This window comes from Onychostruthus taczanowskii, unplaced genomic scaffold, assembly GCF_017590055.1.
Source record: "Onychostruthus taczanowskii isolate IOZ18803 unplaced genomic scaffold, ASM1759005v1 scaffold33, whole genome shotgun sequence".
NCBI lineage: Eukaryota > Metazoa > Chordata > Aves > Passeriformes > Passeridae > Onychostruthus > Onychostruthus taczanowskii.
The window spans coordinates 5,721,329-5,742,977 of NW_024500683.1; the positions used below are offsets into that span (position 1 = coordinate 5,721,329).

Below are 21,649 nucleotides of genomic sequence, written 5' to 3' on the forward strand. Positions count from 1 at the left end.
CCCTCCTAAGCCCTTTACAAATGACAAAGCACAATCTACTTGCCTTGGTGCATTTTATTTTCATAGTTTAAATCTATAGCTTAGATATTTTAAGTCTTGATTACTAAATGAGTTGTCTAAATTTTTCACAAGGAAAGCAAGTATTATTTTTTTTTAATTAAGAAAGTAAGCAAAACATACATCTTACATCTTTTAACTGCCTGACTGAATTAATTAGGTTGTTTTGTTGACACAATGATGAGCATTTGGTTGATATTATTAAATCTGACCTGCTTTGATACAATGACCCTCTTCAATCACTAATATCAATGCTTTAAATATGGCTGCCCTTCATGATTTAAAGTTACTTAAGAATGGCTTAAAATATAGTTCAGTTTGAATGTAAAAATGAGAAGTATTTTCTGTCATTGAGAATAATCTCCCAGATTTGTCTCAGGTTTCTTTTTTACTCTTGTTTTGAGACTTCGGAAAGAACAACTAGTTTTACAAGTAGTGTTACCTATTGCCAAGTCATAGCTGGGTACCCAACTCACCAATGACATAGTAGTTGGGTTCAGGTAGTGTTTAAGATTAAAAAAAAGCTGTTAGCATCAATGGATGAAAAATATCTAAAATTTCCAATTTTACTCTGGAACAGCATGGCCACCTGATAAATTCAATATAACACAGTTTTAGTTCATTATATTTTCTATCTTGCTGTGATCTTGCCCTCTCACAACCTTTGGGCTGATAAGATGGGAGGGTGTGAATAATCCATTTATAACATTTTTCTGTCAAATAATCTACAACAATGAAAGTCAACTCCTTAATTAATATTGGTAATATTAATCAAAAGTGAATAGTTTAATGCAGAGCAGTGGCATGTTCTTCTGCTGCACTTGATCTTATTTCCTGTGCAGTTTTGAATATTGCTCACAGGTTGGAAGGAAAGACAGAAATCTGCTGACAAGGCATCTGGAGTTTCCTTATTTCTTGTTTCTGGACTGTTATTTTTTTCTTCCACTTCTTCACACTAAAAATAAAACTTCTCAGTCTTGATAATGTTTCCTGTTACTATCTCTCCATGTTTTAAGATTTTCATAGGTTAGAGTCACATTCTGTTACACATGTAAAGTAACAGCAGTCCCTCATTGCAAACTTAAGCTGCTGAAAATGTTAAGATTATTTTAGGTTGTAGAAAGATAAGGTAAGCTCCATTCTCTGCTGTAAAGGCATATGATTTATGGGAAATGTTTTCAGGATATGTTTTCAATATGTAAAAGTGGTTTGAATTGTTTTTCAGCTATACAATCAAAACACAAATGATTTTAAGTGTGCCATAGTGAGCAGAAGTCGGAATCTTTCCTCACTCATCATAGTTGTTTTGTTTAGTACCATCTCTAGTCAATGGAGAAAGTTGGTTACTTTTCTTAGAATGTGATGAGCTGGAGATACCTCTCTGCATATAGGTTGTCTACAGGGAGAACCACGGTGGCCATCTCAGTCAAGTTTCAAACCTCCTAGGCAGATAATGACAAAGTGAATTCTGTCCTAGGGTTTTATTTGTAGATTAAATTTCTTCAAATATTTAGGAGAAAAAAGACTATATTGGGTGGTATTTTGATGCCTTGGAGAATTAGGAATCAAAAAGAGATTGAACATGAGGTCATAAGTATCAAACTTCTTAATTACTTTGTTATTGTTGGTTCTCCTTGGTGCTCTCAACATCATAGTTACAGTATTTGTTCACTCAGGTAAAGTCAGAGTGTTTGTTACAAAAACACATTTGGGGCAAAATTCAAATACTTTTCCAATTGTATGAAAGATAAATATTACTTATACCAGCACTTAACAGTCTTCTTTTAGGAAAATCCAGCTAGTAAGAACACAACATTGTTTAGTATACCCTTACAGTCATTTCAAGAAGGGGAAGTCATCCACCAGCATTGCATCTTACACTGGGACATGCTAAATATGATATTGTTGTAGGGAAAATAATATTAAATTGTAAATAATAGCAGTCAGCAGATAAAAGGACACACATATGAATATCCAAAATTCAACTTTTTAATTCTTAAACAGAAACCTCCTACTTCTGTCAATACGAGTGGTTGTAGACTTTGACAATATTTGGACCAAACAATAATAGCAGACCCTAAAGCCTGCAGTTAATAAAGTGACATGAGATAAAAGCATAATTTAGGAGGCTGATCTCACACTGTATTTCTGCACAGAGAGACTATTGGTAGTCAGAGTCTGACTGGGGCAACCATGAAATGGTAGAGTTTTCAATTTCCAGTGAAGTAAGGTAGGAGATCAACTAAACCTCTGCCTTGAACTTACAGAGGGTGGACTTTGGGTACCTCTTCAGTACTCTATTTCAGAAAGTACCTTAGAAGACAGCCTTTAATAACAAAGTGGTCCTCTTTGACCACAAAGAGGAGGTTAACCTTATGTGCCAAGAGATGAGCCAGTGGGGAAGAAGGGTGGCCTGGCTGAACAGGGAGCTTTCACAGGACCTTAAGACAAAAAGACTGTTTAAGACCTTTGAAAGAAGGGGCAGGGAATTCACAAAGAGTACAAGGATATTCATTGGGTCATGTTGAGAGAAAATTAGAGAGGCAAAAGTGCCGCTAGAACTCAATCTGGCCACTGCTGTGAAAGGTAATAAAAAGAGTTTTCATAAATACATTAGCAGCAAAAGGAGGTCCAAGGAAAATCTCCATTTCCTTGGAGGGGAACATTGTCACCTAGAAAGAGTGAGGTACTTAACTCCTTCTTTACCTCAGTCTTTAACAGAAAGACCAATTATCCTCAGGGCAACCAGCTGTCTGAGCTGGTAGGGGCAGAATAGACCCCCTGTAATCCAGAAGGAAGTAATTAGTGACCTACTGAGCCACTTAAGCACTCTGAAGTCTGATGGGCCAGATGGGATTCACCCAAGGGCACTGAGACAGGTGACGGAAGAGCTCACCAGCCACTCTCATCATTTATCATCAGTTTTTGCTAAAAGCTGAGGTCCCAGATGACTTAATGCTGGCCAGGAAAGAAGGTAAACCTCCTGGCTGGAAGAAAGATCCTGGAAGTGGGGGAGGCTACTGAAGATAAGAGAGGTGCCTGGAGATGAATACCAGGGGATGCACAGGGACCGTGGCTCCCAGCAGTCAAGACCAATTACTACAGAGAGCAGCCCAATGTGAATCAACCTGACTTTCCACTCAAGCTTCCCAGACCACCAGCATCCTCCCTACTAGAAGTGAAAGGGGAAACGCAGTGAGCATAACAGGGCATGGGGGAACTGAGGGCACAAAAGAGCACATGAGATAAACAACCAGGGTAACAGCTCTATTCTCATCAGTTCTTAAGTAAACCCCTATACCCGGTTTAATGGTGGGCTGTTGTTTACTCTCTCATCTGTCATGCACTTTATTGATTGTAAAATCATTTCTTCCTCCCAGAAAAAAATTACATGAAGTCTACTATATTAGTTCCTTATTTTGTAAAATACCTCGTAAAATTCTATTTAGAAGGCTTCAAGTAGGGTATTTTTTCATTCTCTCATTTAATATTGCTGAGATTTTTTGACCTGTCATATTTACAACACTCTTTCTTATGCACTCAATGAGAATGCAGTACTATTTTAATTAAATGCCAAATTACTGATGAATAAATGATGTTTGTGTTTATGCATGTCAGCCATTCTCCAGCATTAAGATATAATTAGAAATTAAGTCTGGAAGAAAGACTAGATGATACATAACAGTACTCTGCATTTTTAACTCCTTCTGTACTAATAATTTCTACATATTATCCTCATCTTCCTTTCATGACACCTTTTATGTTAATTCCTATAATGTGTGATACAAAATGCTCTTTTAAATTCTTATTTCTCTCCAGTAACAGAGTCCTTGAATAGAAAAATGCTTTCTATCCAGGAATATTAATTAATATTTGTAAAATGCCATGGTTTAGCCCCAGCTGGCAACTAATCCACACTCAGCCACTTGCTCAGACCTCCCTGGTGGGATGGGGGAGAAAACCAAAATGTATAAGTAAGAAAACTTGTGGAGATAAAGACAGTTCAGTAGGTAAAGCTAAACCATGGACAAGCAAAGCAAAACGAGGAATTCAATCACCACTCCCCACAGGCAGGTGGAGGCTCAGCTATCTCCAGGAAAGCACTGCTCCATCACTTGCAACATTGACTTGGGAAGACAAATGCCATCACTCCAAATGTTCCTTCTCCTTCAATGCTGATTGTGACACAGCACAATCAACTGATTGTAATGGGGTGTCCCTTTGGGCAGAGGGGATCAGGCTGTATGCCTTTTCAACTCCTCGTACACTCCCAGCCTGCTCACTGGCGCCGTGGGGTGAGAGCAGGCAAGGCCTTAACTGTGTGCAAACACTGTGTGGCAGCAGCTAAAACATCTCTATATTACCCACACTATTCTCAGTAGAAATCCAAAACATAGACCCACAGTTGCTACTGTAACTCTATTCCAGTCAAAACCACAAATGTAAATCTTCCCTACTTTTATTAATCTGCTAAGAACTATTTTCAGCACATGGGGAAACTAATCCTAAAAGAAATAAGGCTGTTCATCTGTAAAAATCATTTAAAAGCCTAAACTGTTCTTATGTGAGCCCTCTAAAAGCAAAGCATGTACTCTCAAAACTGCACTTTATCTCTAATGTAATCAGGGTACATTGATTTTCTAGCCTGCAGTTCATTTCTGGAAGAATCTTGATGGTCTTAAGAGTCCTCCTCACACTTGTTAGGATCTGAGAATGCTTCTATTTTACAGGTGTGTCTCAGAGAGAATATCTCCGAAATATTCCCAGAAGAAGTTGAGATGAGACTGTAAAAGACAAGTTCAGTATTGGTATATCCTTCTTTCTGGTTTTGTTCCTCAGATCAGTGATAAGAGCACTCTTCTGGTTTTTCAGATTCTTGACTTCAGTTCTGTCCTTAGCTTTGTGGAATTATAAACACCTTCCAGAAGTGCTGTAAGAACTCCCCAAAGCAAAGTTTGTCTGTTCTGTCCTGCATGGAATAAGCATTGACTGGGATGAATGGATAAAGAAAAAGTGTTCACATATGGTTACCCATCCCTTGGGCTAGAATATTTACCTGAGTATAGATTTGTATTTTTCCACTGTGTTATTTGTTTTTTAAGTATATCTCTTGAAGCATTTAAGGTTTTTTTTCTTGTCAATGCAGGGTACTACCCATCTGGAGAATATTCACTGTGGGCAAAGACCAAAGTTTGGCTACTATAGCCCCAAAAATTACTATGCAGAAGTCTTGCCTGAATTAATTATTGCTTAGGAAATCAATTGTATATTCAGGATCTAGAAGTACTCCTCCTTTATCCCTCACAGACACATTGTGCAATAATATTGCATAGGTAGTTCATGCATTTTGGAGCCTAAATTATAGATGGCATCAATGAGGTGATGAACTGCTTGAACTTAGATAGAATCTTTGGTGAACAGTAGTGACTCCATTCTGGAATTGTGATTTTTGAGATAGTTGTCATAGCATCTCTGTTACAGGAACTCAATTTATACAGTAGAACTCAGCCATTTAGGACTGGAACAGAATGCTTATATTCTAATTTTGCAGAGCCTTTTCAGAAGGAAACTTTAAGTACAATGTCATATTAAAAAAAAACAAAATAACAATTTTCATCTGCTGAAATAATCTTCAAAGAGGGAATGGAAGTATTTATTTCCTTTCAAAACCACCAGTTCCAAGAAACAAAAGTAGTTGCAAAAAGTTGCAGTGCTTAGGCCTTTCAAGTGCCCTTTTTCTAAATAGCAGCTAAGATGAAACTGGTAAGAGGTTTTCCAACTGTGATTATTGACTAAATGTAAAATAGAAAGCTGAAGATCACACAGATTTGAGATTTATTTAAACTTCAGAAAGTGTAAGATTTGCACACGAGGCCACTCAGTGCTCAGTAGTTTGACTTCTTTCCTTTTTTTATTTTTTTTTTTGAGTTTAATGTTTGGATCATTGGTATGTGTAATCTTTTACACTTAATAAAGATCAGTGTGAACAATGGAAAGATTTAATGCTCCCTTATTTCTTCAAGCAAGCCAAGAAAAACATGACTGGATTTGGGGCAGAAATTCAGTTCTTCAGTTTTAGCAAAACCATTGTTTTACCAATTGTCCTAAACTTACGGACTAAGGGTGTTTTTCAAGTATCAACTAAGGAACATTCATGTCAATGTCTAGTTTAGAAAGGTTTTTTCTATTAAACTTTCAACATATTGTTGCTGCAGTTACTTATTTATCCATTGCAAAGTTCATGGAATCTATATAATTTAGAGGAAACAACAGGAATATGTCTCAGTACATGTATTTCCTTCCCCTCTTTCCACTTTCATCTGTCTGTAACTGATATTTCTTCCCATATCTAGCCCCACTATGTATCCTGGAGTTTAAATTTTTCTTCGTATTTGTAAAGAGGGCTTTCATCAACTTCATTATATCTGTTAATTTCATTCTCACATTCTTGACTGTATTGTATATTGAATATATTTTTTGCATTGCTAAGAGTTTGCACCATTAAATGAGATTCTGTGTGTGCAAAAGCAGTTGCAAATAGTGATGATATTCCAGTTGTGAATTTTTAATGGAAAGCTGCAACTACATTATCACTGAGTTCTGCTATCAAATGTTCTGGCTTGTAGGAGGAGGAAGCTGGGCTCTCAGTTTGGAACATATACTGAAAATTTAATTTTTTTAAGAGATATGCCTGAGCATATATCATCTGTGTTCAGAAAACTGACCCCAAGCACTTCCAACTAAAACAAAAATTATCATGAGTGAGGACAACAGATTCACATATAAACTGCAGAATATAAACAATCCATATCTGGAAAGCTCTTGAATTGTTTTCCCAATTACTGTGTTGAGTGATGTAAATGGTGTCTCCAGGAGGGTAAGTGCACAGATACATTGCTCTGTGGATTCACTGAAATCAGTGAGATGCCATTTAAAGTACTCTGCTTGACACGGTTGTGAACAGTAAAATAAACAGCCTGTAAAAGGCTTTATTAATTCCTGCCAAATTGCATACTAGGTGCTAGGTATTTATTCCTGTTTAAACCAACATTTCCATGAAGTGCAGTTGTTTTCAGTTTCGTAAACTTTGAAATTATATTATACCATGCATGCTAATGCTCTTGAAAAATCCTTCTTTTGTCTCCAAATTCTAAAATGTTCCCTTAAAATAATATTCTGTCACAACCCAAGAAAAATGGCAGATGTACACTGAAGAAAACTGCAAAGAAAAGCAGTTGCTTCCCAGCACAAACTACTTTATTGACAAGATAAAAATACAAACTGCCTTATCCTACTCATATCAGATAAAGCTAAATCCATTACTCCAGTAATAAAATGTTAAGTGCATAAGTACCAGAAGATATAGGCAGTGGAGATGCTATCATATCATGGGGACTCCCATGCCATTGCTTGTCTCATCAACCTGCTTCATGGGAAATGTCAGAGTGCTTCTGTGACACATCTGCCATCAGCCTGATAATGAATTGCTTGGGGGAAAAGTCTGCTCTCTTTACAGGTCTCAGTTTGAAGTCCATTATATAAATAAATGACCCTGGGGAAAAAAAAAAAAAAAAAAACCTCTGTTAAATTTAGGTGGAATTTCTTGCTTTTCAGTTTGTGTTCATTACTGTGTGTCCTGGCCACCAGCAAGAAGCATTTGCTTCCATCCTTTCCCCTTTCATTCTCCCCCAGGTATTTTTACAAATTGACCAGATTCCCCAGAGCCTTCCTTTCTTCAGGCTGAACAACTCTCCTGGCCCTGGTGCAGGGGCTAAACTGGCAGCACACAGCTCAGCCCTGGCGAGGCTGAGCCCCTCACTGCCAGGTCAGTGCAGAGCAGGGCGTCCCAGAGGTTTTGTTAACTTTTTAAGCTGCAGTAGTGCCTCTAACTTCACACACTGATAGTTTCAGGCTCTTACTGGATAGAGGAGAGTGTATGGGAAAGGGAAGCACAGCTGGTCTGCGTATGTGTGCTTTTGGTTTAATAACATAACATTGAACATGACCTCTAAGTACTATATTCCTGCCATTCAGTTCACCATACATCTCATGGGGGGCAAACAATGTAACATATAATAAATAAGACTTCAAATTGCACTAATGTCTATGTTTAGACAAGCATTTCGAGTTTACATGCACTCAGCTATGAAGCACAAGCTTGCAGACCTTTAAAACTCAGCTTTTTGAGCTCATTGTAAGACTAAAAACAATGTGTTGATGCTTGCAGCAAATTAGAAGATCTTTGTGTGCATTATTGACCTGAGAGGCAGTGACAGGCTGGGAAATTGAAAAGAATAAAAACAAATATAGAATTGTGGCCTTGTTGCAGAGCAGCAGTGAATCAAGTTTTGCTTGATATATTTTTGTTACACTTTGTCAAAACTTTCAACACCTCAATTACTATTTTACTTTAAATGTTCCCAGCTCTTTATTCAAACAGTGTTTTAGTTAAAATTCATTGAGATGAGGTCATTGCTTATTCACAGCAGCAGCCTGAACGGCTTGTGAGCGCAGCTGCAGATGTTTGCCCCACTAACCAGCCCTAGCAAACTCTTCCCTGCTTTTGTGGTAAGGCAGGGAGCTGCGGGGTGCCTGGAAGCAGTGCTGGCACGAGCGCAGTCAGGCACCATCTAGAAGCAAAACATCCAGAACAGCACTGCAAAGGCTGACATCCTGTGAAAATTAGCAAATGAACCGGGGAGAAATCAGCCTACCAAGTAGCTTTCCTTTCTCCTCTGCAGATTAGAATGTCAACCAAAAAATGAAGCAAGGCTGCATTACTTGCGCTCATAAAATTTCATTTAAAGCACACTGCTGTGATTCTATTTTAGAGAAAAAGAGTAGCTTCCCATCAGAAAGGGGATGTGAAACTTCCACAGCTGGAAATCTGTGCTTTCAGCAGAGACAAGAATGCACCTGCCAGTCAGACAGCTCTCCCTCTTGTTCAGCATTTTACCCCTGACAGTAGCTGTGACCAGGTTCAGAGAAGTAAATTTTGCAGTGGTCAGATAGGTTTATCTGTCATTAGAAAAATGGTCTCTCTAATAGCTAGTAGTGAGAGCTTAGTTTATACTGTGTTAATTCCCCAGGTTTTATGTAGTTTTTGTGGACTATTTTTTTTTTTCAGGAGTAACCGAAAAATCAACAAATACCAGTAATTGCTCCCAAAAAATTTATCCTGTAAATGTCTAAATCTTTACGTAAACCTGCTATTAGTTCAGAGTTTCTACAACATTTAGGTTATGCCTGGGGACAAAATTAAGATTTTTGGTTTATTTACATTTAATCAGAGATTGTAATCCCAGCAGGTGACTAAGCATTTTTAATTTGCTGTGCTAGCAAATAGAAGAATTGCTCTGCTTGCTGGTAGAAGATAACACATGTTAATGCACCCTTAATGCTGCTTTGAATGGAACAGCCTACATGAAGCTCAACAGAGTTATTTCCCTTAGGAGAAAAGTATTGTTATAAATTCAGCAATTATGTTGTTTTCATTGTATTTATATAAATGGAAATGTTATTATTCAATTCATCTAAATGGAAATAAACAGTAAGTCACTTAATTTCTAAAAGTTTCAAGCTTTTTTTTAACAAGTCCTCTGCCTCAAAAATTTTTAAGGATTTATTTTCAGCCACCTTGATGACTGCCATATTTTTGGATACTTTTCTCTCAAATAAAGTAGATTGCTGCCTTGAAATCCTCATTGCTAAGCACCACAGTGTGTGCATTTTGGTTATTTTGTGTTTTGGATGCATCCCTGCTTAAGTGTCCATTCTAATATTTTCTTTACTGTTATGGCCCTGCACATCTTCTTTTTACATAAGCCACATAAGCCCTGCATCCCTTTTGTTCTTCCCCAGGCTCCACTCCTTTCTCAGTTACTGTGCCTTTGTTTGGGTCCCCTTTGCCCTGAAATTTTTATCTCCTTCCTCTGTCCACCTCCTTTATCCCCTTACATATTTACTTTGCCCTGAAATTTTTATCTCCTTCCTCTGTCCACCTCCTTTTCTTTCCTAACTGCCTCTGCTCATGTATCCTTTTTTTTTTTTTTTTTTTCTTTTTTTTTTTTTTTTTTGCTGTTTTGATAATTTAGAGGAGCAGATTTTGATAATTTAGAGGAGCAGATTTTTAATAGTGACTTTAACAGACAACTTATTTACCTGTGATGTGTTATGTTGGGCAGAGTTTTTTCAGAATATTATGAAGTTCGCACTTTCTAAAATATGGATTTAAAAAAATAAATTATTAAAATCAGTTTTCATATAAATGGGATATGTAAAATATTTGGAAGCTAGACTTAAGAAGAAGCTAGACAGATGCATGGAGTGGTGAGTGTAATGTCACACTGAATGCATCCCCACCTATCTTGTTTCTGCAGTTGCCATCTAACAGTGTATCATCACTTTCCAATGCTTCTTTTTAAGACATACAACTCTAGAACATGGTGAAGCAAAAGTTTTAGCTGATACAAGAGCAGGTGCCAAAGAGAAAGGAAAGAGCACAGCAGGAGCCAATATATGGGCTTCTTTAAAATAGAGTTGACAAACAGGTGATATTAAACCAAAAAATCTCTCTTTTTTGTCACCTTTTTCCTTTCTCCCCAATACTTCTGTGAGTTAAAAGATACTGTGTTTCTGTACTACAGCTTTTTGCCTTCTGCTATTCATGCTTTATCAACTTGTATGGAAGTCTCTTATAGAACTACTTTACAAGTTTTCATAGCTTCAGGCAATGAGTTATTTAATAAGTGAAGCCTGTGTTTATTTTTTAACTGTTGTTGACATCCACCAAAAATGAATTTTGAGAGCACATAAAAACTGTGCTTCTGACATGAAGGCTATTCCTTGCCCCCTCACAGGAAAAAATACCTTCACTGTGTTTTTGCTAGTTTTCTGGATGGGGACTAGATTTGGGAATTCCTTATGTATTCATATTTCTTAAGTATAGTCTGAATTTCTATTTAAAAACAACAAACTAATATAAATTGAAGCTTAAGTGCAGTACCAAAATTAGATCTCATGGGGTTTTTTTTGTTTTGATGTGTTGTCTCTCCTTTCAGAATCTCTGTACCCACACGTCTATCAACAGCACTCCCTGTGGTTTCTTCTGATGTGCCTCACTTGCCTGACCCTGGTATGCCCTCTCTGATTTCTCCTGCATTTCCATCTGTGTGCCAGGAAGGACTGTGCCATAATGGAGGAACTTGTCACCCTCTCTCTCTACCTACTGGGGCCACCTCGTTCCAGTGTGACTGCCCACTACACTTCACTGGGCGATTCTGTGAAAAAGGTAATTGTGATTAATTTTTTCTCCATTGGTTATGAAATGAAAGTCTTATTCTGCTTTGGAGATGAAAAGGGAGAAAAGAGGTATTGATTGTCATATTTCTCTGCTTTTCATGCCAGTTACTTTTAGTTAACTGAGGAGCAAATTCATTGAGGTAATTCGAATAATACTTACATGCAGTGTAAATTTGGTGATATCAGTCAGGCACATTCCTAAGGGTTGCAATTTGAGTTAATAAAAAAAATTGCATTATTTCTGCAAAACTGTAGTGAACAATGCATAATTTTCAGTGTTCTTATTTCTGGGACAAAACTAAGTTGACTTCCTTGAAATATTATGTTTTCCATTTTTACAGACTGGGTTTTTTCCATCACTGTATCAGACCCTTTGTTGAAAAAGGCTTTTCTTTTTCTCTGTAACTCATTTATACTTCTACTACAGTTGCACATAAAGCACAGATCAATCAAATAAACATAATTAGAATTTGAATAAAAAATAATTCTTTTAGTAATTTTGGTTTCTTTGTAAAATGAATCAAGGCTATAAGGCAAACTGATCAATATTTCTGTTTTGTAATTATAATTGCTTTTCATTATTGCTTTTCAGAAAGTTCTTTTTTAGAGTAAATTTCATAGCTGGCTTCAAAAACTATTTTAGCTTTTAAGGTACTGTGGTTAATGAATTGCAGTAGATAATTCTCATAGCACTAAATGGCACTACTGGTGTACAGGAAAAGAACCAAAAATGTCTAGAATATAGTTATATAACTGTATCATCCTCCTAATGAACTTCCCACGGTAAGAAGTAAAAGCAACTAGAATTAAGAATGCCCTTGCTAGACTGCTAGTGTGTGTGAGTTAGCATCACATTGTATTACTGTCTAAAAATAGGTCATTGCACTCACTATATGTGAAAGCAGTCACTGTCAGCTCAAAAAAAAAAAAAAATTGTCATTTTTCTCTAGATATCAGAGACTATTTTACCATGTAGCCTTTTCAAGTTTATAATAAAGCATATATTTGCACATTTTCAGTGTTAAAATTTAGTCCCATGAGTATTTTCTACATATTTAGTCTCTGGGCATACTCTTTGCGCTTGCTTACAATACACTGCAGCTGTGGAAACTGCAACATGAAATAATGAAACTAAAAAAGTGTGTTTTCATAAAACATGAAATATTTAGTTAGTGCTTCAATTAAGTGTTTTCAACATTTCAATAAAGTTTATTTATTTATTTACATACATTTCATGTGCCAGAATTTCCTTCTGTGTTCCAAATAATGCAGTTGGCATCCTCTTTATCAGCATCATCTGTGCTATTTTGGATGAGGGCAGGTTCTGGCTTTTTGCTAGGGTTATGCCAGAAGTGAGCAATGTTCAATTTAAGCAGGAGTTTGACAGACATTCTGTGATAATAGGCCATATCAGTATGTGTGCATAACCACTCTGTGGGACTCCACTGGTTCCTTCCACCAGTGTCTGATTATGGCTGATCTGTTAGCCCCCGAGGGCCTTTTGTGGATGCCTAGAGAGGCTGACATAGAGCAGAGACTAGACAGAGTTAAAAAATAAAGTAGATATTTATTCAATGTCCTTAAAGGAAGCATCTTGCCCAGCACAAGGGCCTGGCCAGGGCTACACTCAAGGTGGACCCAAAATGTTCACAAAATGGAAGACCGGTCATGAGGTTTCACACTTTTATAAGTTTTGGTCCATTAGCTTATTGGGGTTAATTGTCCAATTGCAGCCTCAAGTTATGAAGTCCCATCCTCGCAGTTTGCTCTCTTCATTTTGCTGTTGTTTATGCTTTTTCGGCCTGAGGCTGTAATGGCTGTCCTTGGTTCTCAAGGTGGAAAAGGATTGTTTTGTCTAACTACCCTGTGAATAGAACTTGCAAACACTTTATATGAAGCTCAGAGTTACACACCAAGGCCTCACAGAATCTGAACTAATTCACAGCTGTAACCAAATCTCCGATTGTTAGGACTGACTCTACATAGGGTACAGCAGTTACCATTCCGTTCAATAAAACAGAATAGAAGAAATTAAAGAAACCCTGAAACAAGGAGATCCTTTGAAGAATATAGCCTCAGCTGTACAACAATATCATCCTTCTAATGGCCAAACACCCAGTTTCCATTATGTATCTATTTTTTTTCCTAAAAGTGGAAGAGATGCCTTTGGCTTTCCTGCAGCTTACATGATGTTGAGATATTAACAGAGATTATTTCCACATAGCTTGTCTAATAGTTCTAGCACTGGAAGAATAACATTTCTTTTCTTTTCTTTTTTTGTGTGGGGAAAATGAATTAAGTTCTCCTTTCACAGAGCTCTGCTTTTACCCTCTAAAACCCTCTGTTCAATACAGGGAACTCCTCATTTTGCTAGTGATCCTGGGCAAGCCAGGGCTGCCGTATCTGAACATGTTCAATGGCTGGGAGCTCACTGGGGCAGCTGCATCCCAGAGCTCATGCTGTCACATTGCATCTTTATGTAGATCAGAATATGTCTTGATGGATCCTGTATTTAGTAGCTGAAAAGTAACTACAGCATAGAGTGATCTTATTTAATACTAAATTTTCAATGAGATTGATAATTTAGTCTAATGAAACCAGGATTTGGCCAACCGAACTATGATTATAAACCTTTGATATTCAGATACCTGAATATCAAGAATATTCTTCAAGAAATCTAGAGAGAGCTCATAATTACAGGATATAAAAACATCTGAAATAATTTTATAATTATTTAACATAGACTTCCCCATGGAGAAAGTAAATTGTCATGTATGCAATACAGAAATTTTATGACAGTAAAGGAAATTTTCTCTTCACTCCTTAATGATACCTGTGATATATTATAATGTGCTATTATGTACACCTATACATTTCAGCAATATATTTTCATTAAACATGTTTGTGATCTGCCTTTTACCTACCATTAACTAAATTTCAGCAAGAAACTCATTGTACACTTACCTGGCATATTAACAGTGCACATGAGGTACACAGGGTTTTACATAAAAACCCTCTGTGGATATCATGGACTCACTAGAATGGATGAATTTGTTGATTTAATAGCTACAGTAAGATACACTTAGTGGGTTGCTAACTGTTTTTGTTACAGAGTGTAAGAACACCTTTGAGAGAAAGAGCAAGTGAATGTCATTATCAGTTATCTCTTTTAACTTAAGTGTTATTAAATGCAATTTCTTGGTTTTATTCATTTGTTCCTCAACTAGTAAGCTCTAGCAGGTTGTTCTACCCTTACAAGAAATACATTCAAGTCATAATTGTCCTTATGTATATATTAGACCATAGCAGTGTATCTAAATACACTGTGTACTTACTCTAAGAAGATACCTCTGAAATATCACTAAATTACACTTTTGAAAAATGGAAGTCTATCTCCATTTTTCTAAGGAAATAGAAAAGTATACATACCAATCAGTGTATTTGCCAAATTCCAACTGAAGTTATCAACACTGCTTATATACCCAAGGCCAAAATGAGGATATAGTATAGAGAATGGAAGGGCAACCATCTGAGGCCTCTGTTCCCTTTAATACTGCTTTCACTACTTCAATTTTTCAATTTTTTTAATCACAAATTACCAAAGTTAATAGGAAATTAGAAGTTAGTACGAGATGTACTTTAAACCTTTATTAAAATGCAGCATAGAAAATATGTTTGTCACATAAAATTAATCTTCATTACTCAGTGGTGAGTGCTACATGGGTGCTTTCATCCAATAGAAAGGGAGGATTTTATAGATAGGGTATGAAGGGTAGATAGTGTACTCTGCACTGCCCATTTTTATTTTTCCTTTCTGCATAAATAAGTTTTTTTACTTTAACATTGAATGTATTGTTCTTTCTTTATTAGCTAAGCTGTGTTATCTGCTTCATTGTGAAATTCCCTCACGAGTGGAAAAAACTGCTATGGCTCTGCTTTAGCATGAAAGCAGATGGTGGTGTATTACTGGAAAGTTCATAGCAATAGTTTGGAATATCAGTGTCTTGCATGTGTGAAGATAGTATATCCTTGACTGTTAATTATAAGATTAACATTTTTTAAGTCTCAAAAATATTTAGTATTCTGTAAAAGTTTTATAAATTGTTCAGTAAAAAGTGTGTTTAAATGTCATGTGTTAAAACCAGAAAATCTGTTGAATTTCATTTGTTGCCTCTGTATATTTTGTACATTACTTAAAGGTCAACTCCTTTGACAAAGCTGCAAAACTAGCAGTAAAATGGAAGGCTGTTGCAGGCACTTAGGTTGGAACAGTCACACTAAAGACTTTGCGACATTTGTTCCCCAGGATACACTTGTTGAATTCCTGATTTGTTGAGAAATACTTGATAATATCACCCTGAACATTAGAAGTTTCTTTTACATATGCTTTTCTAGATGTTCCTAATTAAACATTTCTAGCTTGTGTCAGTGACTACCATAATTCATCTCAGACAACTACCAGGAGTTTTGTCTTTATGTCTTTGCCTTTGAAAAGAAATGTATTTGGTCCAATTTATTTTATTTCAGCCATATTTAGAAAAATCTCATGTCTCTAGTAGAACTATTTATCTCCTTAATAACGTTTATACTGTTTATTTATGATTTAAAACAAGTCTGTGACATTTTACATCAAAAAGAAAAGTGAGCCAGTGAAAATGATATCAAGAGGTTAAGGAAAGAAGATTGCACTTTCATCTACACATTCAGGTTTCAGTTTGACGCACCCAGAAAGAAAAAATGGTATATGGTTACCCCAAAACCTCTGTTTTTCCAGGGTTCAAGGGTTCTTTCACTCATTTTGTCCTTCTTCAAAATGATTCATACCTTGTAAGACTCTGTGAGCAGGAAAAAAAATAATGTTTAGAGATTTCTATAAATTCCCAGAGTCATTAATGTGATGTCATTAACCTCAGCATATGTCTAGACTTGTGAGATACCTATTGATGTCCCACAATTGGTATTTGTGTATGTAGAACTTCCAAATGAACTCTAGCTTTTGGACTAGATTTGAAAAAATGTAGTAAGGTTTCCCTTCAGTCTTATTTCTTTTAGGGAATGGGGTTGAAAATTAACACAGTAGGCTAGTTAGGAACAAACAAGGATTTAGCCAGTAGTTAGCTTTGTATGCTGGATATGATACATTAGTTGAGATTATAGCAATTTTCACAGGAAATAGCTAGCTATTCCCACAATCTGTTCCATTCAATATAATTCAACAGAAATATAATTTGGGTGAGCAATGCAAAAGAGAATGGTATGAATTAATTTTCTTCTCTGGACTTTCACTTGAGGATATAGTTGTACACTTTGATATCAGACAATGTAAACCTTGTAAAGTGTAACTTGTTAACACTTTATAATACCCTGTGTCTGTGAGTAATCATATTAGCTTCAGTCACCTGGACTTAGCATATGGTCCTTGCTTTTTTCCCTCCTTGCTCACAAAACTTTTTCAAGATGTCTGAAATATCTCCAATCCAATTGCATCTTGTTCTATCAGTTTTATTTTAAGGTGGGTTAATTTGCTGAAGTGTTTTTGAAACCAAAGAAAAACAGGATTTTCAGGGAAAAGAAACTGAGCTCACAGGGAAGAGGTAAAGTAATTTTAGGCTAATCCTTCTTATGCTCTCCTGAACATTTTTGTAGAATTTTGCCACTACAGAAACAAGTGTCAGTATGAGCTTTCATACAATTTAATATTTCATTTTCATCCAATTTAGATATTATGTCCCAGATTCAGTGAAGCGTGTGAGCTTTACATATATTTAATTTTAGGAGCATAAGGAACCTCTGTGATTCATGGCATTTGTGTTCGGGATGCAGGCATTCCACTACATCAGACCCTGATTTAGGATCTCTCCATTCTGTTACTTGTTTGGTCACTCATATAAGCTTATTACTTAAAATCAACCTGCATCTCAAATCCCTCCAGAGAACTTAATGAAATTGTAAAGGGATGTAATAGTTTTCTATGATTGTTAAGACTAAATATGTGATTAAATCTTAATTATACCTAGAGGGAGGATAATCAGAAAGAGCTGAGATGTGGAAAAAGCTCTTCAAAGCACCAACAAAGTCTTAAAAACTGCTGTCCCAATGTCTGTAAAGTTATTTATGATTGCAGCTGCCATCTACCCACAACCAATGAGCTCTGGAACATCTGTAGAGTCTACTGCTATAGCATATAATATAGAGCTCTATGCTGTACTGTAGAGCTATAGGGTTCTCTTATTAACAGAGATGTAATATATATTTCACAAGTCTGTTCTATGAAATAGACTATGGAGCCTGTTGGGCATAAGTTGTTTTCAAAGATTGTGGTAAAAAAAGTTAATAATTATAGAAAAATTTTGTAGAGTTGTCAGTTTGCTAGTACATCCTCTGTCTTTTATTCACATCCATTCACATCCAGTCATGAGCCATTTAAAATAAGAAGTATTGCTTTTAAGTGTTGTTTAAAGTTGCTTCTTTTTATTTGGATTTCATTAAAAATTAGATAGCTGTAGCGTTTTGCTATAAGGATTTGCATTAATGAACATTTCTGGAAAAAAACAATTTATAAAAGCAGTAGAAAAATCTATGTCTCCTCATCACATGGACCAGACCTGTGAAATTTTACCATTTCTAGCATTTGGCTTGTAAATCACTATTTCTTTAATGTGTGTGGATGAATGTTTTCTTGCCATAATAATTTTTATGAGAATTGTAACCATTTGATAACAAACTCTATTCTGGGCAACAGATAGCAGGAAATGAAATAATGGTGTGTTTACAATCTGCAGGGAACAAGCTTTCTCCCCTTCATTTTCCACTTGAAAATGTTGATATAAAGTTGGTTCTTTCTAAAGCTTGCAATGTATTAGGCTGCAATGTCCCAGTCCTTTGAGTAATTTTTCATTTGAAGGTAATCATTGTCATGTAAGTGACAAGCACTTGCTTTTTTTCTTGCTTTACTTCTCCATTTATGGCATTTTCTGGGAAAAGCTTCTTTCAGTAACTCCTGAATTGAAACCATTTGTTCTGTTGTGCTAACTTGCTGATAATCAAGTCATCTGCAAAAATGCTGTGTCTCCCCTGTCAGTTTGGCAATGCTTATTTTCTACACTTGACTGAGTTGTTCCCCAGGAGATACTGTGTAATAAAGCAGGTGAGGTATTAAATAATGGTTTTGAGCTTTGTTAGGTAACATGTAAGAAAGAGACATAGAAGATTGTGTGTGCAAGGTTAATTTAATAGTTAGTTAGAAATTATCTGTGGTACTGAGTTAGGATAACAATATGCTTTACTACCTTGACATGTTGATTTCAAGAATGCTGTGATTGAAAACAGGGATTTTCATTCCTTCACACAAGATGTGAAGCTGTGGGTGTGCTCCCAGACCACTCTCAGGAACTTTCAGCTAGATGAGAGAGTGGAGTGAACATCAGGATTCTCTAGGGACTTCAGTAAAGTGTCCTGCTCAGGACCATGTCATCTGGCCAATCCTTTCATGCCATCTCCCAAGGCCAGTGGCCAGTTTGGAAGGATGTTGGCTACTTGAGCAATGTGGCTAAAGAGAAAATGGCTTTGCTGTTTCCTGGCCTAAGCATAAATTTCTGACTCAATCATGAAACCCCCCCATTATTTCTAATTAAGGGTGCCTGACACATTCTTTTTCGTGCATCTTCATGGAACACTGGTGTCTGCATTTACATAAAATCTTAAACTGCTGGTGTTTAAAGAGGAGGAAAATTTATAATATAGGTGTTAGGAAGTTACCATTGTGAGGCTCCTCAAGCCTCCTAACTCCTTCTGAGGAAGCCACTTCTTTTATGTCAAATAAAATCTTGATTTTCTTTCTACCATTTTACTTTCCTCATATTTTTGTAATAACAGTTTGTGGTGATAAAATTATCAAGTAAATATATAGGCAAGCAAAAACACTTTAGTGATTTAGCATTTTAGTTACCCAGGAAATCTAGGATTCAGAAGGTGAATTTCATAGTAGCACAATATACTTATATACCTAAATTCTACATGGATGTAAATAAGTTCTGTGCAGAACATGGAGAGGTTCAAAACTTGTCAGCATGTATAGGCTCCTTGTGTTTTAGTGGAATTACTGTAAATAGTGAATACCTCATCAAACAGCGCAAAGGATTGATACATTGCCCTAACAGATACTCTGGTAAATTCGTAATTCAAACAACAACTTCCACAAATGAAAAAATTTCCTATGTGTCTTGTATTTCTCTGCATCAAGAATTCTATTTAATGGATTTTTTAGCCCTATACAAGACAAAAATCACACTACTGTATTATAAGCAAATAGTAAAAGACACTTGGCTATCTAATACCATAGAAAATATGCAAATATGAAAAATAAAACTCAGGGGAAAAAAAAAAAAAAAAGGAAAGACAAGGGCCCTATTAGCTTCTACCAACCAAAGTGGAAAACTATAGATTCATCCGACTGCCAAAGCTGTTTTCCAACATGTGGCCTTATTCTTAATATTATCTTATGGAAATTGTAAATGAATGGCTGTTTCTTTTTACTCATATGTACAGTTGGCTTCAGCAACTGGTGAATGTCAGCAAAATAAAGAGCAAAAATCAATCAAATATTTCTATGAGTAAAATGTGTACAATGTGTACAGCCACAAGATTTTTAAGTTTCTTTTAGAATTTGACAGCAGAAGTCCAGACCCTCTTGTACATCTGTGTCTTCATGTGCATTTTCTTGTATTAAAGGGAGTATACTACTGAGTTTGGGTTTTATGCAGCACAGTTGCAAAATTTAGAAGTTTTATCTCTGGAGGTTTGTCTGAGGTATAAATTATGGAGTTGTTGTTGTAATAGGAAAAAATACATAAGGTGGGAGTGTTCTTACTAAATACACGTGAACTTCATCAAATGTCTAGCTAAAAGCATTGTAGAATTGCTACACAGCCTTCTCTGTTTAGAGATTCTTATACAGGAGTTTTACAGAAACTCCTATTAAATTAATTCTTCCCTTGATATAAAAGCATTTTATACCACTCATAAAAAAATTAATGTAGAGAAAAGATGCAGAAAAAATCAAGAATTTCCATGCAGTAAAAAAATAGAGTATGAAGGGACCTTTCATTCTTTGTTCTTTGAGATCCAGCAGACTGCATAATTTTCTTCCTGAATTCAGAGAGACTCAAGAGAGGAATTGAGAATATGAAATTTATTTCTGGATAATCAGAAGCACTCTCCCATTTTTTGACATTTCTGGAGACCAACCAAGTGCAATTGAGAATAAGAGAAAGAATGTCAGCCCAGATTTAAAGCCTGAACATTCCCATGAATAATGCAGCCACTGATGCTTGTGGGTCTAAAATTTATCCAGAGATGCTGGGGAGGCAAAAGATTTAAAAGGAACAGTGAAAATAAATTTTGTCAGAACTGAACATTTTGATCCAAAATATTGGCTCAAAATGTGTTTGTTTCAAGGGGCATGCTGGGGCCTTGTTTATTTGTTTGTTTTTCTTTGTTTAGGATTTTAGGTCCATTAAAAAGGTTCTTAAGCCTTTGGTCCCAGATAGATATGCTAAAATGTTGATAACATTTAAGAAAAGAAGTGGGGAAGAGGATGAAAGAATTACTACTGTGCACTTAACAGCAGGGAGGACAGATTTGTGAGGTTGTGTGATAGGGCAGCTGAACAATGAAAATATTTTTTAAATACAAATCCAGAACAAGAAAATAAAATGAGCAGTTATAAAGAAAAGTAGTCATTGGCATTGTACTTAATCCAGCTGAAGTTCTCTTAAAAAGATAAAGAAAAAATTGTCACAGCAGTGCTAATAAAAGCTCAGAACTTTCTGAGGAAGAAAATTACTGTTTTTTATTTGCCTTTTCCACAAACTCTTTCAGCTTGCAGTGTTAATCATCCTATCTCAGAGCAGGGAATGCCTGCCACTTTGTAGTTGCTAAAAGGAGACTTCAAATGGAGCTTTACCAACCCCTGCACCTGTTTGCATTTTCTGTTACCTGTGAAAAATACACCACATGTTTGCTGCATTTCCAGAACCACAATATTCTTTATTCTTTCTTCTGGCTCCAGTAGCAGAATTTTGAAATCCTGCTGCATTGTCACAGTTTCAGAAGCAGTAGATTAATACTTTCCTATTATATTGCTGTAGCTTATTTTTCACATGAACAACTTGCCAAAAACATACAGGACTCTGTGAGTAGTGCTGAAGCTTACTTGTAATAATCAGTAAGGCTTAGTCACTCTCTATGACATTAAGTTTTTTATAAGTTCCGGCAATATCTTCATTTATCT

General features: G+C 36.1%; 1 protein-coding gene across 1 annotated transcript in view; it reads left to right on the forward strand.

The window, feature by feature from the left end:
- The window catches only part of EYS (eyes shut homolog), a 614,241-nt gene that overhangs the window by 414,147 nt on the left and 178,445 nt on the right, over positions 1 to 21,649 (forward strand). The window contains exon 27 of the mRNA XM_041410576.1: positions 11,118 to 11,347. Within this exon, the coding sequence (XP_041266510.1) occupies positions 11,118 to 11,347 (230 nt within the window). The remainder of the gene's footprint in view (positions 1 to 11,117; positions 11,348 to 21,649) is intronic.